The 22,487-nt window shown below is 46.7% G+C and overlaps 1 protein-coding gene across 1 annotated transcript in view; it reads right to left on the bottom strand.

Moving 5' to 3' along the window:
- The window catches only part of LOC132906893 (single Ig IL-1-related receptor-like), a 124,749-nt gene that overhangs the window by 3,792 nt on the left and 98,470 nt on the right, over positions 1–22,487 (bottom strand). The window contains exons 4-6 of the mRNA XM_060959501.1: positions 9,186–9,319; positions 7,819–7,983; positions 501–638 (exon numbers count right to left, since the gene is read on the bottom strand). Of these exons, the coding sequence (XP_060815484.1) occupies positions 501–638; positions 7,819–7,983; positions 9,186–9,319 (437 nt within the window). The remainder of the gene's footprint in view (positions 1–500; positions 639–7,818; positions 7,984–9,185; positions 9,320–22,487) is intronic.

The raw sequence follows: 22,487 nt of genomic DNA, 5'->3' as shown, positions 1-22,487 counted from the left end.
TCGCCAATTTCTCCGCCAAAATACCATCCGTTATCGTTCTCCCTGGATTTTTGATCGTCGCGACGCCGTACAGCGTTCTCCAGAGCGACGTTACGTGGCCAAAATTAAAAACATCTTTACGTTGTTTCGAGTCTCTTTGACTAAACGTGGCAAATCTCGGTTCAAACGAAGACTCGTCGTCATCGTCGTTGCGCTGTTACGTCGAGTGGCGAAAGGTCGCCGTTCCCAGGTCGATCCTCCGTCGCGTCCCAAGGAAACCAGGGTTTAGAAGTTTGCAGCGAGGGTGTTGGGCGGTTTTTGACCGCAACAGCTACGCGCTCGATCGCGAGGAGGGATCTGGCGAGATTCCGAGGAACCGAGCAATCCCTCGAGACCTTGGAATAGCCTTTACTTTACCCTTTCGGTCGACCACGCGACAGGAAACTTAATAACGCTATCAACGAGCAGTTTCTCCCTCGGAGAGCGACTCGGTGCCGCGTTTAATTAAACCCGAGACTTACAATTCTGATTCAACTGGGAGAGCTCCAGCGCCGTGCACTTGTACCGGTGCCTCGATTCCAGCGTGGGTATCACTATACCGATGACCAGGCTCGAGTCTTTCTCGTGGTAGCACACCAAAGCGTCGCATTCCTTTCCATCTGAAATTCCCGTTTGTGATCGTAATTAGTACAGGTATTATTATGGTCGTGCTCACCGCTGCCACCTGGCAAATCTCACGAAGCGCGTTTCGATCGCGACCATCCACATATTTAACGCTAGAACTACCACATCAGTTAAACTGCCTGGTTTTACAATTTTATTTTAAGATTCCTACTTCAGCTTGTATCTTTTTCCCGCAATGACGTAATGACTTTCGCAACCAGAATTACAAGTATAATATAATGAATTTTATTTCGTCTTTTATGTATTCAAACTCAAAATAGTATGTTGTATCAAGGCTACTTATACCAATACCAGTCAAAATAACTGGTACTTGTCAAAGTGAAAAGGGTCCTGCAATCTGTTTATCGAACCCCGATTAACCAGTTTCCTCGTTTTGTAAAACTCACACGTTTTTCAAATTTGTACCGCGTATCGTTCGATACGACGATATCAGTTATCAGGAAAATTCCGGATCGACCGCCAGATCGCTAGATGCCAACGCTGGAAATACCACACCAGTCAAAATGTCTGGTTCTACAATTTTATAAACGTGACAACCCTCGTTTAAGGATTATGGTCCTAGATGGATTAACAATACGAAAAACGTACTGCGTAACATGGAATTCCTTCTGTAAGAAGGTAATAAGTCAATAAATATAAAAATATTCTATTATTACGTATGTATTAAAGACCAGTCATTTTGATTGCTTCTGGTAGAAATAGCTTCGTGTTAATTATCGGTAGTTCTAGGTTAAAGTCGGTGGAACGTGGAATAAGTGGAACTTGCAGAACCATGGCGAGGATGGTTGCAAGAGGAGAAGAGAGCAGCGGAGATAACAACGTTTCTTTCAACGAATAGATTACCATCTTCTATTTCTATTATTCCTAAACGATTCGTTCCTAGTTTAACACGTTGAATACCCATGGGGTCACCGGTGACCGGCACTCAACTCGGCCGTGGCGTCGCGAGTTAATATTAGTAGAAATACATAATTTGAACAATAGTCGATAGTTATTGTTGAAGCGATCGCCAGTTTTCTAAGAAAACTCCATATCTGGTTTTCAGTTTTCTCAAGCGCTGAAGCCATCGACAGCGCATAGACAAAAGAATGCGTCGAGGACAGACCATACATGTGCGACGTTTGCTTCAGGGTTCTTTTAGTCTCAGGGTAACATTGCTCTCGCCGCCGGCGATTTTTGAAGCATTGCTGACGAGCGAGAGGGGCAGGAAGGCCGTAGCCTCCTTCTGCGAGCTAGTTATGCTGCGGAAGAAGACAGCGGAGCGGGTTTTCCATCCCGAGAGGATCGGCCACCGATTAGAGATTAAATTAAAGATATTTTGATCAGAGTTCTATCGATGAAAACGATAGAGCTGGAAAGGAGAAACAAGCGAAATTGTTTTCGGGGATCTCGCGCGATAAGATACTCGCTTCCTATTTACTCGTTTTCCTCAAAACGGGACCTTGTCGCGGCACAAATAAAAATTCGTCGCAGCAGATCGCACGGTTCTTCCCACGTCGATTCGTTTCTTTTTCAGCGGCACTCGGACGCTCGCGAGACTGCTTTCCGAAACGACGCGACGTCGTGAATTCCGTCGTAGGCACCGCCAGTGCCAACGAGTGAAAGCGACCGATCGTTCGTGCGACTATTCCTTGTCGTTGCTTGGACGCGTCGAGTCGGTCACGGGGTCATCGAGAACGCGGCCGACGTTATCTTTGCGCGCGATTTTCGATCGTTCTCGCGTGTATTCCCGGGGAACATCGATCGACGAACGACGGACGACACGGACGATCGCGTAACATCAGCCTCTGCGGGACAGTAATCGACCGGGTCGAACGACTTTAAACTAAACCAGCGATTTCCACCCTTCCTCATGGCACGCTTAATGTAAAGCTATTTCATATAAGATCCCGGCTATTTTCTCGGCTATAAAACTCTCCAATGTGCTGTAACGATGCTATTTCGTTGCCTGATCAACCGTTTATTACACAGTTGTTTTATACGCGCGTTGACGTTGGAATCGATCAAGCGTTTCGAATATTTTTTAATCGTTTTAGGTCCACGCAGCGCGATTGCGCTGTTTGCGTACTGTGGTGAACTGTGTCGTGATGTTTGGTCACGATCGTCAATTCGCAACGCGTTCGGTTTCGAACGTAGCTCGTCGTGAGTCATATCAGTTTCCTCTCGTAATTACTTTTTTTTTTCAAATAGTCGTAAACCACCTGCACACATGAAAAAAAGAGCATTCCTCGCAAACAAACGAACGAAGCGCTATCGCATGGCACAAACCCAAACGGATTCTTAAAAACCCCTGGCACTAAAACACGGTTAAGCGACTCAATTAACGTTAACCTTGCCAGACCGATTCGATGTTCGATCGATCGGTTTCAAAATTTCATTTAAAATTGTGCGTTCATTCTTGTTTCTCTCGTTCGTCTAACTTTATGTAAATTCTTACATTATCTGATTAATCAAGTTCTCAATTTTTTTTTTGCTTCTTTGTTGCCGAAGAAAATTCATCGCCTGGCTTGTTTACCGCGACGACTGTCGTTTGACCGGTCGACAAATTTACATTTTTTCTAAAGTTCTCTGCCTGGCACCTTGACTCTGAACTCGAGTAAGATCTAACCAGCTATAGTCGCATACGTGTAAATGTGCTTGGCTGCGTCGCAACACTCGAATAAGCTGAGTACATAACGTCTACGCGTAACGTAGAAACACAACAGAGTCTTATCGGAGACTCCGAAGAGATACTTTTCAAGAATACATTCCCTCTATAATGAGTTCTCTATAGCTAAACCAAATCCAAATGTAGTATTATCGAGAGAGTCACGGAGTACGGATCGAAGCCTACGAGAAATGGAATGCGACAAGGAGCGAACAAATCTCGTAATATTCGGTACATTGGCTTTGTGTTTTGTTTTATCTCTGAACATGTCCACACGTTCAGTGAGAAAGTTATCGAAAAACATGCAAAGTGAGGATGATCTGTTAGTCTATCGCCTCTTGTTTATATTACATATATTTTTTTTTTCTAGTTTATTTATTGATTTTTATAATTTGTCCAGAAGGACATTTGGTAAAATATTATATCTTAGTGATTAAAGAAAAAAATAATAAAAATAAAATATAGCATGTGGGTGGCTACCCCCAGAGGGGTGCCATCTTCGCGTTTGCTAGGTTATATCTTTTATGATTTGTAAAAGACGTGTCTGTAAAAGAAAGACATTTTTCGGACAACCTAATAATTACATAATTATTCTCATAAATATCGTTGTACAGTGGATGCAACGAAGCTTGAGATTTACCAGTGTTTGATCATCGAACGATAAAGATGTATCTTTGAAGCTACTCGATGAAGCGTTATATTTTCCGAATGAGAATATGGGACACTTGAAAGTTTCTGTTAGGAAGCCGGTCTCGTATCCATATAAATCTGATAGTTCGACTGATAAGCGTAAAGTAGAAATTGTTCTCAATGAGGTAAGTGATTATGAAGAAAATTACGATGCGAAATGCTTGTTTTGTACGGGCCTTTACTCTTCGCATGTACCTTGTAAGTGCACGATGCACGATGAATTAAAGGTATAAATAAAGCGTTATCGGTGCTGGAGGAACGTAATGAATTTTATATGCGCAACGCGTGAAAAAGAAAAAGAACAAACATACGGTTTAGCAACTCATTTTTTAAATCTGGCTGTTTTTATCATTTGTACTTTTATCTTCCTACGAAGAAATTGAATATTTTTTTCCACGGTATTTTTCGGTAGGTTTCGAAAGAACATATATACTTTATCTTTAAAACGCGCAGTAATTTTTAACAAACGCGTTAAGAGTCGAGAGTTACGACGTTAAAGGAAAACGAGTCTCGCGCCAGGTATCTTTATTTTAAACGAATTACTAAAATTTTGCTACGCGTCAAAAAATATTTAATCGAATAATTAAGGGAAAAGTAGTCGGTGGCCTCGATTAAACGGTCAGGTATCGTGCGTTTTCAAAATTTTTGACTGCGCACCGATTGAAAATCGCGGAACTGGATAAATCCCGGCGCCATTGCCTTCTTTATCGGTCCAACGATTTTTCAGCGTTTCTCTCGTCAGACGGACAAGCTATAGAAAAAGAGAGAGAGAGAGGAGAGGGGGGAGCAAAAAAAACCGTTGGCCAACCTATTTGCGCTTCGTTCCGGACTCTTACCCTTTGTGGTTCGCTGGAAACGAACCAATTCCTGGCAAAGAGATTCGAAAATCAAACGCGGAACAAAGAGAAGAGCGCGGAGAAGGTGCAGGGAAATCGTATCGATCGGCTTGGTGGTTGTTTGTTCGTCCGATCGGTCCAGCCAGGAAGTCTCGGTTTTCGCGTCGAGGCAACTTTGATTATCGCGCGTTGCTCGTTGGGACGAGCAAGTTAACGCCTGCGGATATTCGCAGATTTCCTCTGGAAATCGTTGTTTCCAGAGCGACTTACTTACTTTCGTTGGGATCACGGCTCGTCTGGCACGCGTTCGCGATCTTTTCAGTCGGCTAACAAAGAGAAAACGTTCTCCGCAAAACGGTTAATGGACGACGTCGCGGTGCACCGCTTCCGAGAAGCAGCGTAATCGCGGCAATTTTCCAGCTTCCGTATTAGGGTAGGGGCCACTCGATCGGCGGCAGCCTTATCGACCAGATCTCGTCCGGACGAGACGGCATCTCCTTCCGTAACAGGCTTCGCCGTACACGTGTAACTCGTCACAGCCTGAGGGTCGCGCGGCCGCGATTTATCGTCCCGTGTCTCGGCCGATCTTTCCCATTTTTCCTTCCTTTTCGTTGCACCTTCAGCGATAGACCTGTGCCGACCGCTCGGCAACATTCGCCATATTTTGCAAGCATTTAGTCGAACGACGATGGCCAACAACCGTGAACAACGACATCGTCTACCCACGCACAGCTGCAACGCGGAAGACGCTCGAGTACACGTTCCGGGACGATCGGTGCGGCTACTTATGTACTTGTATATAGGATGTCCCTAAAATGGCCGTACAACAGACCGGGTAGCGATTCTGCGTGCAACGGTAAGCCGAGAACAGAGAAAATAACATTCTTTCGCTTAAGACTTTGCTTCCGAAAAAAAAATGATGAGTTTCCAACCACGAAATTTCTGTTTCTGCTCGTGTTTGTGTTACGAATTGAATGCCAAGCGTGCTTCAAGGATAACAGCGTCGAAGAATTAAAAGCAAACGTTGCTTCGGCTTTCCAAGTCTTGCAAAATACATATAATTCGCTACGAGTGCGCGATAATTTAGTTGGAAGAGTGCAGCAACAGCACGGTCAACGTTTCCAACGCTTGTTACGTTGATCGAAGGATTTTTTAAAAGTATACTAGTCTCGTCCTTATTCGCGAAACGATACAAATTAAATACAGAATAAGAATAATAATAATACACGGAAATAAGATGACAGCAATAACAGGCAGCTTCGTAATTGGATAATACACGGGTACCCGTCGAATTCTCAAACTTTTCTTTCTCTTTTTTTCTTTCTTGGAAACGGAACCTTAAATGAAAATACGTTATTCTTTTCTTCTCTACTTATTGCTGCGCGTACTAGATCAATTAGTTGGATTACCCCCTGCCAGACTTATCAGGGAGACCGATGTCGTTTCGATGTTACTGTCGACCATATTACCGAGTATATTTTATGCGTTGTAATATCGTAATACGCAAATAAAGTACCGTTTTGTTAAGCAGTCTGATTTTACCGCGCACACCCGTTATACACCGCGAGGGATAAGGCTGCCAACAACGTGAACAACCTACCACCATTGCAGCATTCGTTTTATCCTATCGGGTCGTTCTGTCAAAAATCTGAAGAAAAAAAACTCGCGACGAACCGAGAAAACGGATAACGAAACGCGGATCGTTCGTCGCGATAAGAGAAACAAGGTTCGCGGCAAGGTTGCGCCACTTATCGAGGGAAGGTTCGAAGAGTGGGAGCAACTCCGACGGAAGGAGCTTGAAACGAGGCGAGAAACGTTTAACAGCGAGCCTTCCAACGTAAAAGGTACTCCCCTCTCTCCTTCCCCTCTCTTTCTCTCTTTTTCTCTCATAGAGCGTATTCCAGCTATCGGAACGAACAGAGTCGTTACGCTCGATTCGAATCGCGCGCAAAATAAAAGGTGGAAAATAGAGGAGAAGAAATAAAGGAGGGAATCGTTAACGCGGCTCGCGGGCCATTCCCAGCGTGGATTAAACGAAGATTAAGTAACCCGGTGGTGGCACAACTATCGCGCGGATGGGGTCGCCATCGCAGAACGCTCGGTATATTAGGGTGATTCAAAGAGAGAACGTGAAGTTCCTCCGGAGTATCGAGCGGCGGTGGCGGCGGTGGCGGCGACCGTGGCTACGCCGTTATTCCAAGGATGCGTAAAACTTGCACGAAATGGGAATTCGATATGTTAATTTCGGCCCGATATAGGCTACCTCCCTCCGAATACTTTGCCGGGACGAAGCCGATCGCGAAAATACGCTCAACTGGCTAACGATCGATGAAATTTAGCGCGGCGGAGTGCCGGATGTCGGAACGGAACTGTTTCGCGAGAACGAAATAAAAGCAACGTGCAACGCACGTACTGCGAGAGTGTTTTTCCGAGAAGCAAACGATTAAACTCTCTACGACTGAATATCGTCACGGTGGCAGCATTTAGAATTCGTTTTTAAAGTAAGACGGCAGGCTAAATATTTATTTATCGAGTGGAATTTGCTTCGGCCAGTATCGATCTATAGACACTTAGCAAGTGTCAGCGGAAAAATATACCGGTCGTAAACGCGCGTTATTTCGACGGTACGAGTTACCGACGAAACGGTACCGTGGGCAAAAACGACGCTTACTTAACGCTTGCGGCGCCCGCTTCTTCGTTCGTTCCTTAACGAACGGATTAACGTCACCTGCACGTCGCGTGGAGTAAGAAAACGATCGTTGAAAAACCAAGGACGATAAGAAGATTGGATGCAAGTCGCTCTCATTGGCCCTCTTGTAGGAGTTGGAGGAGGGCAAAGGAGGGAACGAGGAGAGGGCGGAATTTGATGACTAGAGCTCGGCGAAGCGAGGACGCACCGCTACTGCGTATCGTCGGAAGCAATGGTGGGAGATTAAGAATCGTAGGTAACCGAGCGGAGAAACTCGGCTGTACGATAATTACCGTTCTCCTCGAGAGGGGCGAATTTGTCCCGGCAGAGCAGCACCAAAGGCAGCCAACAGCGCGCGTAAAACGCGCCGACCGAGATCAGCAGAACCAGCACCAGCACGCCTACCAGAAACGACCTTCTCCAGGACCCGTTTTGTACTTCCAACGCAAACTGTGGCTCTGCAAAAGCAAACGTCCGCTTTATTTTCTTCGCCGTGGAAAGGCTATGGCTAGAGAGATGGCGAGCAAAGTGGCTAACAGTGATTCATCACGGTGATCGTTGCATCACGATCACGGGCGCTCGTGATCTAATTTCATTCGCGACCGTGATCCTGATTCTTTTTATCTCGAGCGAATTTGCTCGCCGTGTTCGTAATTCTTCATCTTGATTCAATTATTTCTTACAAGGCACTTTGACGCAGCTTAAAATGCATACAAATATTTGCATACGTTGTAAATTACAAATTTTCTTGCGCTCTCTTTACACAACGGAAATTTACTTTGTTAGATATTGCAAATAGAAAGTAATTCCATTTTCTTTTCTTTATCTCATATCAGCATTTTAACGAATAAGACATCGATCTTTGCTGTCGATTCGAAAACCGTGATATTCGTTTGACGTGTTCGCCACCGATCGAAAGCGACCACGAAATGTCACGAATCACAGTGGAACGTGATTCGCAAAAATACCAGTTTACGCCATCTCCAGGATGAAAGGAATATCTGCAAGATAAAGATAGAGAAAGAGGAAACCCGAATTTATTTAAGAGAAGAAGAAGCTATGCTTGCTATCGTGGATATTAATGTCAGAACAGTACGTCTACCAGCGGTGAAAATCTTCCGAACGAATGATTCACCGAATCTAAGATTTTACGTTCCAAATCTATCATCTGGCGCAATGATATCTATCAAATCGCATCACGATCTGCCATCGGTGTCACTCGGAATAATATTTGAAAGAAAGAAACGCAGCGTGGCGGAGAAAAGGAAACAGATCTCTTTCGCCGTGATGCTCGAGCGTAAACGATTCGCCGCACCGCGATTCCACGTCCGACGTCCACGAGCGTACGAATTTCGGTTAATTGGCTGGAATTAATTGGGTCACGCTGTCGACTGTTAACGAGCGACGAATTAAATCGGAAACGATTGAAATCGCTGCGAGACGTCGTTTAAACTGTTTAAAGCGCGGATCGGATCGTTAATTAGCAGCGGTTAAAAGGATACGTCGATGACCGCCTCCTCTTTTCTCCTTTCTTCTTTTTTTCTCCGAGCATATCCGCGGACTCGTCTTCCCGATGCGATGCAATGAAATCCGCGCGAGGAAACGATCACGAGAGAAAATCTTTCCCGCCGGCCTCGACACGGTTCAAAGGTTTCATTACCTTGCCGATAAACGTGAGCGGGTAACGTGATCTCCTCGTCCACGCCGTTGCTAACTTCGCACTTGTACTCCCCGTAATCTTCCAGAGTTATGTCCTCGATTTCCAGGTAAGAGCCGATGATCTGATTGTTTTCCCTGAAACAATAGTCGTTGATTAGCAAACTAGCAGAATAAGTAGAAACCTGGTCAACATTTATTTTCATTACCTGCCCATTTACTTTTCTCCTCGATTTTATATACATAGAGGCAGGGGCGGACTGGGATTTTTTAGTTTTTACCGGGAAATTACACGACCCGTCCTCCAACTTTAATTTGTCGATTCGATTATTCTACGCCGACCGGCCACAATTTCTCAAATCCCTACTGACCCACCGGTAATTTTCCCAAACTCTCAAACAAACTGTCCCGACGACCAATCCCACCCCTGCACACAGGTAAATGTTTGCAATTTCGTGCGAATCACTCGAGAAAAGAATGCTTTGGCGCGTGCGCTCTCTGCTACGGTACTCTCGCACCGGAGGAGAAAATTTCGGCAGAACGTTCGTGTCGAGTATGTAAGCGCGTTTGAGACCGGTCAACGAGTTTCTGGGCGTAAACAGAGCACCCAGATTGAAGGACTATTCGGTTAGGCCAGAGAAACGCGCGAGAGTCTTTTCAATTTCTGAAGACACTTTGAAACAATAAGAGACAGGAAGAAGATATCGTTGAGAATTGTGGATCTCAATCGCTGAAATAAATGTAAAGGAACACTTAGATTACACTTGGAATTGATATCAAAATAGTTTCAGATTTATTTGATGCGTGATTTACAAGATGTTCGTCGATACACATTTGCACGCGTCTCACCGCTCTCCTTGTCTCACCATCCTCTTTTCCACACTACCAAAGGAACGGTTGCATTCCTCTGTTGAACGAGACGCTGTGCACGCACATACCGCCACACACGCTCATTCTCACGTATGCGTGTCACTACTACTCGGCTAATCCACTGTAGCACACAAAATTACACATATCTCAATAAAGATAAAAGAGGGAAAGAAGAGACGAAATAGCGAGGCTTCTGAGTGGAGCAACACCGCGATCCTCGGGAACCATGATCGATCCGCGGCGATGGGTCTACTCGTAGAGCAACGTTGCCAGGAAAACGACGAAGACTGGAAAATCGTTGGAAAGAATACGCGCTTAGACAACGGGTCGTAAAGATCTATGTTCCGAAGAAGGAAACGAAACGCGCATCGTTCGAGAAGCTGCGGCCATAAATGCGCCAGGTGGACGTCGTATCGCGTGCTTTCCGGAAAATATCGTCCCATCCCACTTTGACCTCGCTCGCGTGAACCGAACGATCGGTCGCGCCATGTTTTCCTTTCCTCTCTCCCTCGAAAGTTACTCCGCGACTCGTCGCGTGCTTTCGTCGCTTACGAATCCGTCTGCGCGTCGCGCAACCTATGTAACTACGCCTGCTGCGTTTTCAAAGGAAAAAGAAGCTGAGACGCGATGACTCGTCGTGTTGCACATCTGCGCGCCACGACCGGCTGCAACGTGCCGATTCCTTCGCTTGTAATTTCGTTTTATCCGCGCCGATCGACAGCCGGTCGACGGCCGCGCGAATGGAATCGATCGGACGACCTCGAGGCTGCGACCACGACGAACCTTTTGTTCTCGGAATTTTTCGAGCGGCCGCGAAGCGCGAGAACACAGAGAGCCCGCGATCATTGGTCGACGAGCGAGCAGCTATAAATCAGTCGATCGAGGGGACACGGTCGTCCGGCAGAAGTTCTTTCGTCGAGGTTATTAAGCTTATAGAGCCGTCGTCAGCTGTCCATCGACGTCTGTCGCTGCGACCTCGCTATCGCGCGAACGTGTCGCGTCTCTTCTCTCACCGGCAGAAGCGGCCTTTTTTTCTCGGAAGCGTGTTGGTCGCGACGCGACGCCGCTTCCACGACTCCTATCATCTTTATCGCCAGTGCATTCAACGCGAGATCACGCTACTTTGCGACGTGCCTTCGACTCGAGAACTCGAATTTTCCTCGGTTCTCGGATATAACACCGCGATATCTTCGCGTGTCTGCGAAAATTTGGTTTAATCGGTTCCGGTATCCCGTCAAACGTTCGTAACGAACGTTTCATCAGGATAAAAAATAACGGTGATAGGGCGACGTTGCGTTTTAAGCTCACGTAAAAACTCGCAAATGCGATTCCGCTGAAAAGTGGTGATTCGTTCGCTGTCGATGGGAAGCGAATCCGCGACGCGCGTCGCGTCGCGTCGTGTCCCCTAGTGAAAATTCAATCCATCGGCGATACTTTTTTCGAACCGCGTCCCCTCGAATCGCTTTGCCGAGGCAAAACGAATTCCGGGGCAAATTCGCCGCGCGACCGAGCTTTTTCACTCTTTCCGACTTTTTCCATTCTCCGGCAGGTGTTGTCGGTCGTGGTCGCGGATCGCAGGAATATTTTATTCTGTCCGTTCGGTTTTAATCGCATCGGGGAAACATGCAGGGGGTAATGCGATACGGCGATGGAAGATTTTTCGGACCGCGAGACCGGCACACGACCACGGTTCGGCGTTCATTGTCGGGAAAGTTGCGGGATGCGGCCACGCGCAACGCGTATTTTAAATTGAACAACTTCTCCGATGTTTGCATCGGCTGGCATCGGTTCGGCTTCCCATCAGGCCCTTCCGTTGACGATTCAATCCGGCAACTTTTAATTAAAAGTTGCACGGTAAAATTCGAAACAATCGGGAAACGCCATTCATTACGGAACGCTCCGTTGCGAATTACAAAAGCAAATTTCGACTCGACTCGACTCGACTCGATTTGCCAGTGCTCGCTCCTCGTCCTTCCCGTCGCCGCTCGTTTCCCGTCGATTCCACGTCCACCGATCCACGCATCCTGATGGGATCTGAAACGTTTTAAATCGCTTCGAATCCGCATCGCGCATACACACGCGGCGATAAATTCCAATCGCTTCGAACATGATTCGAAGCTTCTAACTTTTGACACTGCGTTTCGATTCTTCTTCCGGGTCACGAATTTCTTGACAGTCTCGATAGGTTTTGAAAGCTCCACGAGTGTTCGATAATCTGGCCGTATAATATTAACGTCTATATAATATTTCAAGATTGTTTTAATTATTTCTGCTCAAACAGTAGAACTGATACAACTAATACAAAATACCAAAGAAAGTGCGAAAAGTGCGAGTTTTCGTAAATACATTTTATTCGAGACTTTTAAGAGCTTTAAGCTTCGAATCATGTTCGCAGCGATACGAATTGTTTGCCGTATATACAGATTCGAAGCGACTCGAAGAAGCGTTTCGGATCCCATCGCTATCGTAGCTTCTTTCACCGGGGAAACTTTACAGGCTCGTTGATCACGTTGTACGCTGTAATCGCGCGAGTTCGCAACTCCCAACGCGCGCTCAATCCGTGTACGTTGATCTTCCGGGTCGAGTCGCCGAAACTGGCGTTGTTTAATAAATTTTCGCTGAGCTGGCAAATATTGTTGTTTGCCAAATATCCAGCGGAACGGAAACCGTGCTACGAGCTTCGAGAGTCGAGAGTCATCCCCCGCTTTGGGGAAACACGGTTTCCTAGTCGACCACGCGGAGGCGATGACGCGCGGAGAATCCTCGAACCGACCGAATTATGCGCTCGGAATTAATTGCTGGCGAATCACGTTCACGAACCCCATCCATCCTGTAATTAAATTAGCATGCCGGAACGCGGCGCGCGTCCAACGATCGGCCAACGCATCGCGTACACCGGTCCACGTCGCCAACTTTTCTCCTTTTGTTTTTTCTCTCCACAGGTGTCGAAGTTGTTCGAGAAAACGGCCAGAGGCGAATCGTCGATGCCGCTTCGCGATTTCTCGTCCATCGATCTTTCTTTTCATTAACGTCAGCTGTCGTGTTAACGATCCACGGGTCACGATTTTAACGTACCGTCTCGGACCTCTCGATTCGGCCCGCTATTCAGACCTGCTATTCTTCCAAATACCATAACTCGGATTTGTTCCAGCGCCGGCAATCTGTTCATTGGTTAACTATCTTTGACTTTTCATCCATCTTTTCTCCAAATCGTTTCTTACGTTCGAGACCTGTCCTGTTCCGCGGCTCGAAGACGGGAGAGGGCAGATAGGTCCATCGCGTTTCTTACGCATCATACGGTGCCGTTTATACTTTTCTTTCTTTTTTCGTGCGTGAAGTAACGATGTAAATATGCATAGAGCAACGTAGAGTGTAATGTAGCATACGTAGATCTATGTACGTGCTAATACCACACGGCTGTAAATCGTGTTCTAATTCTTTGTTTAACGTAATTGTACCAAATGTTTCTCAATTGTAAGATCGATAAATTGAATTAAATTAAATTAAACTAAATTGGCCGTGGCTTCATGGCCGTTGTAGTGACATCTCCGGGATCAACCGCGGGGACAAAGATCGATAGGTCAGGTCTAACGGCAGTTCAGAGAAACAGGCCGTGAAGGTTCGCGGAGTATCTCGTCGATTGAAATAGTTTAAATCGACTTAACGGCTCGGAATTTATAGAGTGTTCGGAGAAACGCGCGTTACGCGATCTCGTGTACGCGAATGGGCTTTAATCTCGTAAAAGGTGACGGGAAATCGATGAATCTAACGATTCTGTTCCCCGCCCTGCTTCCTCCTCTCCCCCTCTTCCTCTTGCTCCGTGTCTCTCGTTCTCACCCCACGCTTTCCCCTACTTCTTCATCGACGGACCAACCGATATCGCTACTCGTATCATTGCGTGGTCAATCCTGTTTAATTAAGGGAAACCGATAAACTCGCTACTCATTGTCCTGCCGTCCGACTCGATTCGACTATCGGAAACGACGCGTCTATTTTAATTAAATCTCTGTCATTCTCGTTTCGTCGCTTTCTCTGCGCGTTTCTGCGCGTTTCTGCGCGTTTCTGCGCGGCCGCTGGCGAACCATTGGAGCGCGCGTCGCGCCGTCAACGAGTGCCGATTTCCGCGTATTCCGCGAACGGCTTTCTTACAAATTCAGACAGCGTTGGTCGCTGCGGGTGTGGCGATTGTTTGAATGGCGCGCGAATACGCGCGTAAACGACAGAGTACGTAATTGACTGGACGCGCAGCGAAAGAGAACAGGTGCGAACGCTAGTAGAAAGATTGCGATCTGTTCAGCTTTTATATACAGGGTGCGCCGTTAGAATCCGGACAAAAGAAGTTTTGTGCAGAAAGTTGTTTATTTAAGTCAATACACAAAAACACATGAAAATGTTGTTATATCTCATTTAAAGGGTCCTTGCTGAGAACTTTTATTCTATGTAACCACCCTCTGCCTCTATGACCTGCTCTATTCTTGCTCTAAAGCGCGAGCACGCTGACTTCAACTGGTCGCGTTTAATTGTCGCGAATTCTGACTCGATAGCAGCTCGTAGGGAGTTGACGTTGGGGTGCCTGCATTTATTAGTTTGTCTCTCGATAACGCCCCACACGTAATAGTCCAATGGGTTTAGGTCGGGACTGTTAGGAGGCCAGAAATCTTTCGACCAAAACATGTCCACATTGTCAGAGAGCCAATTTTGAACAAGATGACTTGTGTGAGCAGGTGCGCCATCTTGTTGAAATAAATACGGCCTTCCAGAAGCCGTAATTTCCATCCACGGCTTTATTACTGTCTTCAGGACCTCCAAATAAACCTCCTTTGTGATTCTTTCGCCTTTTTGGAAGAAGTGCGGAGGCATGACGTCGCCCTCACTTGAGACAACGCTCAAAACGTGAACACTTGCTGGAAATTTGGTTTTGCCCACAACAGGAACATCTTCGAGATTGTGGGCCAGCCAACGGTCGTTCCTCCGATTCACTTTGGCATCCACCCGGCGCGAAGACTTTCTATAATCGCCGCTCTTCTATCGTATTCCGGGTTTTGCTTAACGAGTTCTGTCATTTTGAGGTTATAGAAGACTTATTGACATATTTAACTAACTTCAGAGTCAATCAGCACAAACATCTGAATTCTAATATGGTGGGAACTACAAATTGAATTCTGTCCGAATTCTAACGGCGCACCCTGTATATCTCGGAATAGAAAGAGCAAACGCGTGGATAAATGTATTATAGAAATTCTTTATTCAGAAATGTTAGAAATTAAAACTTTCAGTGGTTTCTATTCTATATGATAATTTATTGATAGATGGATTTATTACGGTGGATTAAACGGAAAACGATGATTATTTAACGTGAACTCGATGCAGTAGTGCGATATGACAACTCTTGACTCTTGACTCTCCGGTGGCTAACCGAACTTCAACTTGCTATGCCGAAATATATCGATGGCCATTAGACCTATTGAAGTTTTCGCACCCTTTCGGCTTGTCGGTATTTGCGCTTTATCATCGATGTTGTCTGTGTGTCGGCGATCCTTCCGCGGTACTATGATAGAGACGAAAGAAGCCGCTGTAAAGAGAATCGTTGTGCCAAAAACTAAACACTAGGAAGATGTAGAGTTTTCCTAGAAGCGACACCCACTTTAACAAGATCGATTGCGTATCGAAGCAAATTTGAGATAGTCGCGTAGCCAATGTGATTGGAAGACTTTCGTTAGCGTTGCATGATTTTAACACTTTGACTGCCACGTTGGTCGTTGGTGACCGGAATGCTTCAATTTCTTACAATTGTAAAAATTGAACGAAAATTGACAGTTGGGGCATTTTGAAAATAAATAAAATGTGCTCCATTGAACAATTAAACATTCTTATTAGAACATCAATTAAAGAAAGAAAATGAGAAATCTTGCATCTAATGGTGCACTGTGTTTGCATCCATACCTTTGAGGGGCAATCTACGAATATTATTATAACACACACCTTAGAAAATAGTCGTAAATGCTGCTTTATAATCATATAATTGAAGTTAGAACTGTACACATACCTTACTATTATATATAGAATGCGCAAATACTGTCTATAACATCTTCTACACGTTTCAACGATATATTCCGGACGTTTTGCTTACGACGAAATAACGAATGCGAATGGTTTGTTGAAATAAACGAAGTCTTGTCATAATATGTCGCTATCAACTGTTACCAAGGCACCACGGTAACCACCAATAAGATAAACGGTCTATTGGGGAAGAATGTTGTCTTACATTATCAATTTATTATTATTTTGCCATTATATGCTTTGAATAATAAAATTACTCCCGTGGCGTCCTGTACGAAACATGTGATTTCGGCGTGGCAGTCAAAGTGTTAATTAGTTTCTCGTAAACAAGGGTGTGGCATGGGCGATCACCGGCGCGCGAATGACGAGTAAGCAAGGAATAAGACAAAATCGACACGTCTGTCCTTTGTTACAATCGGAACCGAGAATTACTTTCTCCAATCCCACGCATCTTCGATCGCCCCTCCCTCCGAATCGCCTCAAATTCGGTCTATAAAAATAAAAGCGGGATTGCTCGTACGTCGGAGAAAGCGCGTGCAACGACGCTTTTACTTTTATAGATAAAACGCGCTTGGACGAAAAGCGACGGGCATCCGGCGCGATTCCGGTGGAAGCGGTAATCGGTTTAAACACACAGCACGACGATCGAGATCTTTTTTCTCCGGTGATGGCGAATCGCGTGGAATACGCGCGCCAACGGGCTTTGCTCGCAAATCGGAGGATTTTCAGGGATGTCGCCGAAACGCGGCAACGTCACGTTCGCCAGTGGTTTTAATCTTTTGAATAATACCGGGCGGAATTGCAAATATCGGCCGGCAGTTCGCGAAAGCGTTTTCGACAGTGAAAAAACTCGGCCAAATGCGTGATGCAAAGCGAACAAACAATCGTGGACAGTTCCCATCGGGGTAACTATTCAGGTAGTCGTATACTCGCATTGGAGGCGGCAGGGCGGTGGCAGAGGTGCCGCGGCTTCCAGGAATACCTTCCAACGAAGCGGATGTTCCTGCACGCGCGGACTCCACGAGCAGCGACCAAACGGACTCTGAGCAATTTGTTGGCGCGTTCATTCAGAACGAAGAACGATATCACCGCGCCCAGAGACAAATTACAGTAAAAGCCAGTCAAGAATCGAATTGACGAATGGTTGACAGTCATGAACCACGATGGTCTGGTCCGTTATTCGCAACGCACGTAGCTTGAACGTCGTAGTTGTAGTACTCGGATTAAGTTATACTTTAGAATGAACGTTGTTCGGAATTTCGAGTGGCCGTTCGTTTATGGCTCGAACAGGTCCATTTCCTTCTTTGGGAAATTCCTAAATCCTAAATAAACCTAATGACTTAAAGTACCACGCGGGTGAAATACTTCACTCTCAACAAGATCTTACCATTGTCGTGTTCATAACATCGCACTTTACTTTTATACAACAAGCGCAAATAAAGTGCTAAATTACACTAACATTCGATCTATAAACCTCCTCTACCTTGAGCGTCAAGTCATTCCAGGTATGACGATATTGACCTGACCGGTTGCTCTTTAGTCAATAATTCGCGACAAATTTCACTTAATTGCGATATAACGACCGATATCTATCCGTTCGGTAACGTACCCGTTCAGAGCTAGTCGAAAGGAACCGAAGAACGTTCGGTTCTGGCAATTTAAGACGTCGATCGCCGGCCACTGAATATTTATTCGGAAAAGTTAGTCGCGCGGCGATCACGCGCGAAATCAATATTTCACGAGGCACGGGCATACACCAGGGCCGCGTCCCATTCCCGTTGCTCGACCAATCGACTCTACCCCGTCGAGCGAGTTGTTAAGGTGCGGGATTTCTTGGAACGCGTCCAACGACTTCCGTTCCCTTCGGTTCGCCTATTTACTATTTGCATAAAACGGACGCTCGCGGCTCCGAAATTTCGCATGACATGGCGATACGTATTCCAAACGGTTAAACCGCTCCTCCCTTGCTGTGTACGTTGTCCGCGTTGTCGCTCGATCGATGAAAATCGCGATCGGGCAATATCAAGTTGAGCGGAAAGGATTCGCGACTCGATCGAAGGAAGGAGACGCGATATCGCGAATCGACTACTCGAAGGTGGTTCCGCGCGTCGCGAGAAACTGTTTCTGCGGCTGACAGCGAACGGACGCTTTCGTTTCGAATTTCTCGACGAGAGGCTACCAATTAGGGTGGAACACGACTGATAAGCGAAATCGAACGAGAACCCGTATTCGGCCGATAATCCGTCTGCGACTCGTTCCGCTACATCTCGTCGAGTGTCTATTTGTTTTTTTATTTAGAAATAATAGTAGGGATAAATTCTTTGCGACGAAAAGCCATACATTTTAAAGGAAACGCAATAGATATAAGTATATGTGGATTATAAATTGGGGGAATGGTTTTCCTTCTGCTTTCCTGCGGCAGGCAATCGGCGAGATGCGTGGCGTGCGAGCTTTGGGATCCAGGCCGCGCTTCATTTCCCTCGTAATCAAGCGAGAGAAACTCGAACGCGCTCGAAAGCGACGAGACGCGTGACGTAATTTCCTGGCAGAGTGCGCGTCGGGCCGACTCGGTTCGGTTCGGGCCGATCGGGTTCTCGGTTCGGTCGGGCTGAAATAATTAAACGGCACGTTGTAATCCGCGATGACAGATCCCCGTTGTCCCGACAGACAGAACTCGTCTGTCAAATTGCAGCCAGCTGAGCTCAGGTCAGATTAAGTTTCTATCGAGGAGACAGTTTCGCGTGCGTAGGCACGGGACGGACAGGATTAAGTGTCTACGTTGCAATTTCTCTTCATTTCGCTCGCCCCACATCGTCCCGTTTTTAGTCTCTCACGCGGATACGTTGGCTCCGGCGGTGGCTGATAAGACCGACGAAGGAAGAGATAAAAATATCGAAACGAAGGGACGGTTCGCGACGAGTTTCATCGGTGAATTTCGTTGGAAAGTATAGCGGAAAATCGTGGGCTGTCAGAACGGTTCGTGGAAGCGTGGCGATAACGGAGATCGTCGACAGAGCGAAACGATACTTTGGATTCCATACGCTTTAATGTTCGAAATCCGACCGCGTGCCGGAATCGATTCGAATGACCGATAATACGCTAATTTAATCGAGTAAATTGCGGCCGGCCCGACCCGCGTTTCCATTCGCGCTCGCTCGCTTCTCTGTTCGCCCTGAAATCGAATTACCCAAAAGGTTAAATGTTAATTAATCAGTTTGTCATGGGCTATCGTAACGTTTCGCGAATTCCGCGCGGTTCCCCGCTCCCCTCGACATTCCGCGCTCCATCGATGATTCGTTTCGTTGCCTCGCACGGGACATTGTTCGAATCGTACAAACGAATCCACCAACTCCGATCTTGCCATCGCTCTCGCCCCTTTCTATTCGCTTCGATCGATCGATTCGACGGCGGTTTCGTTTAATTTCCTTCGGAGTTCGGTCGATTTTCCGTCTGGTATCGTTTTACCGCAGACAGCTTTGTCTCTGCCGCGGTCTAGATATCGCCGCTACAAAAAAGGTGGAAGGCTTTTCGTTCCGACTCGACGTGCCGCGTTTTCAATCCGTTGCATCTCCATTTACGTCCGCGCCCTTCTTTCCTTTCGATTCCTTCTTTTCTATTTATTTATTTGTTTCCCTCGTAAACGAGAGAAAATTCCCATTAAAGTACAAATAGCGTAGAACGCGTAAAAGACGGCAGCGCAATAACGACAAAGATATAAAGAACACGTAGGTAAGAGAAACAGATGTGAAGGTGCAAAACTGTGAGAGACGATACGAAAAGGAGAGAGAAAAGGAAAAAGGAAGAAAATGGAGGAAACGTGCTCTATATGTTTTACAAGATTTTATGAATTCGCGCTTGGAATGTATACGTTGTGCCAGAACCAGGCTAGGAAGAAAAATCTGAACGAATATGTGCGTAGGAGATAAGGTGTTTCTTTCCTTGGCGACGTTTTGTCCCTGCGAATGCTCGATCCTAATTAAACGCGAAGACGACAGACGCATCGGCGAGCAGATTTGAGAGGCTGCTGAAGAATAAATAGGCGTGAAAGAAACGCCAGAGTATCGCAGCAAGGACGTTCCATGGGTCCAACTCGGAAGGATGCACCGGCAGACAGCCTTCCTTTTCTCGTGACAGGATAAGTTTGCGCGGATGTACTCGCTCGGCTCGTGCTCCGAAGGGATGAAAAAATAGTTGGGCAGAGGCGAAGACGTAGGGCGCGCGAGAAGGGAAGGGAAACGCGTATCTCGGAGTATTTCATCGATCGGCAAAGTTTAGTCGCAGTCTCCCTTCCCCCCAGGGGAAAAGTATTATTCGAGCGGAACGACTCGGAATTAAGTTACGGACCCGTTATTACGGCATCATTAATATTAATTCCGGTTCTAGCGTGCCGATTAATTCGCCACGTCGGGGGGAATTAAACGGATTACGCGGGAAATTTAACTGGTCGCGCCCCGACTGTTTTTCACTGTCGGGGAACTCGGCAGATGTTTCGCCGCGCGTCGCCACGGTTCCGTGGCCGACGACAAGCGAGGCCGGGCTACGTTACGGAAATTTCACTTGGTCGAAAGCTAAATACCCGACCATCTATCGCGGAACGCGACCTTCTTCGTGTACTCGCGTCTCCCACACACGTCGGTGTATCGTTAAACGCGGCAGTTCTCCGAAACTCCAGGCCACGGGAAAATCGAGTCAACCTCTCTGTTCCTCCGGTCTTACTCGACGCGAGTAAAATTCACCGACTGCGTGGAAATATCGCGGAGGAAGCAGCGGCACGTTTCCGTCCTTTGTTCCGGTGTTTCTGTCAGCTCGTTGCTTCTCCTCCGTTCTCGCCGGATGCTCGTCGCCCGTTTCATCTCGTCACCGTTCCACGCCGTTTTCTACCTTTCCCGGCAACGACGTTACGATTAATGCCGTCCCCTTTTTCGGTAATTGCGTCGCATTCATCGGCACGACGATATCTTGCCGAGGCGATGTTACGCGTTGCCACTTGTACCGGTGCCGACGTTTGGCTTCATCGACCATCGTTTTTCCGCCTCGACCACTTTTTTTCTACTTCCGCCCTACCACCGACTTTCGCTTCTTACTTCTTTTTCTTCGATCCTTCCCTCTCTCGTCTCTTTTCCTTTTGTTCCTCTTCGACACTTTTCAATATTTCATCGTTCTTTGCCCCTTTCTTTTTTTCTCGCGCTTCCATCTTATTTCCTTCTGCGTCGCTTTGGAAACACTCGACCGATTTTTTATCCTTTCCCAACCGCCTTCCCATTTGTCTACCCTCTCTCCCGCCGCCGACTCCTTCCTTTCGATACTTTTCTCTATTCTTCCATCGGCCGACCGAACGACCGGCTGACTCGCCCTCCGTCGCGAATTGTTCGACCGATTCGGTCGATAATTTCGCCCCGATGCTCGCGAAAATACCGTCTACTATCCTTCGTTTTCTATTTCGACCCGGAAATCGGTGCAGCGACGCTGAAACGAGCTTACGGGCTGGCTTTCTCCTTGCTTTGTCCAGGACAATTACGACCTGAATGGAAACGGGCGAAAGTACTTCAGTCGGCGATGAATTAGCGCTAGCGGGCGGCCGCTTCCACCATGAATTTGCATTCGAATGCAATCAACGTTAATAGATCCGCATCGACGCGGAGCAGCGCGACGTAGCGCGCGCACGGCCCACGAGACCGCGTGTAATTCGTCTCTATTAGTCGACGAGTATTGGTCGCTTAAGATTTACGAGTCTGAACCGTCGTCGATCGCGCGGAATCTGTTCGTCACACCTGCGAACTCTATCGATCACCGCATACCCGGTTAATGCGTCACGAGAGAAACGCGCTCGATGATGAACTTGAGTCGCACGACACCTCGGTTTCTAGTTTAGTGGTAGCGTCTAGCGACTGCTCGGCTTAGATTCGCGGTACGCAAGCGTTTAGTAGTCGAACAATCGCGAACGCGACATAATTCGTCGATGCAAAATGCCAACGCGTAAGACGTCTGAATATTCGATAACGATCCGTTATAGCTATCTACGTATACGTAGATATATCAGAGCCTAGAGTCGAATCGATCGCAGTGAATCGGTAATCGATCGGTCGACAACGAAGAGATTACGCTGCAACACTGACCGGGCGAACCGACGTTATTGCTTCGATGTTATTCTTCGGTGTATTGCGAGCCTATTTTATACCGTAACACGAAGTGGTGTAAAATATAAATAGAGTATCGCCGTGTTAATCGGCCTAATTATCGTGAATATTCGTCATACTCGAAACTGCGATTTTGCTTCGCAAAAGTCGACGTTGTTAGAAAAGTTGCCGCTCTTGCGGCCGAGAAAAATTTCTCCTCTTCGACGATGCGTCGCGAAACGAGAAACGATTCTTCGTCG

This window comes from Bombus pascuorum, chromosome 5 (assembly GCF_905332965.1).
Source record: "Bombus pascuorum chromosome 5, iyBomPasc1.1, whole genome shotgun sequence".
In the NCBI taxonomy this organism is placed as follows: domain Eukaryota; kingdom Metazoa; phylum Arthropoda; class Insecta; order Hymenoptera; family Apidae; genus Bombus; species Bombus pascuorum.
Note: the sequence above shows the minus strand (reverse complement) of the source record. Positions and strands in the feature narration are given on the sequence as shown.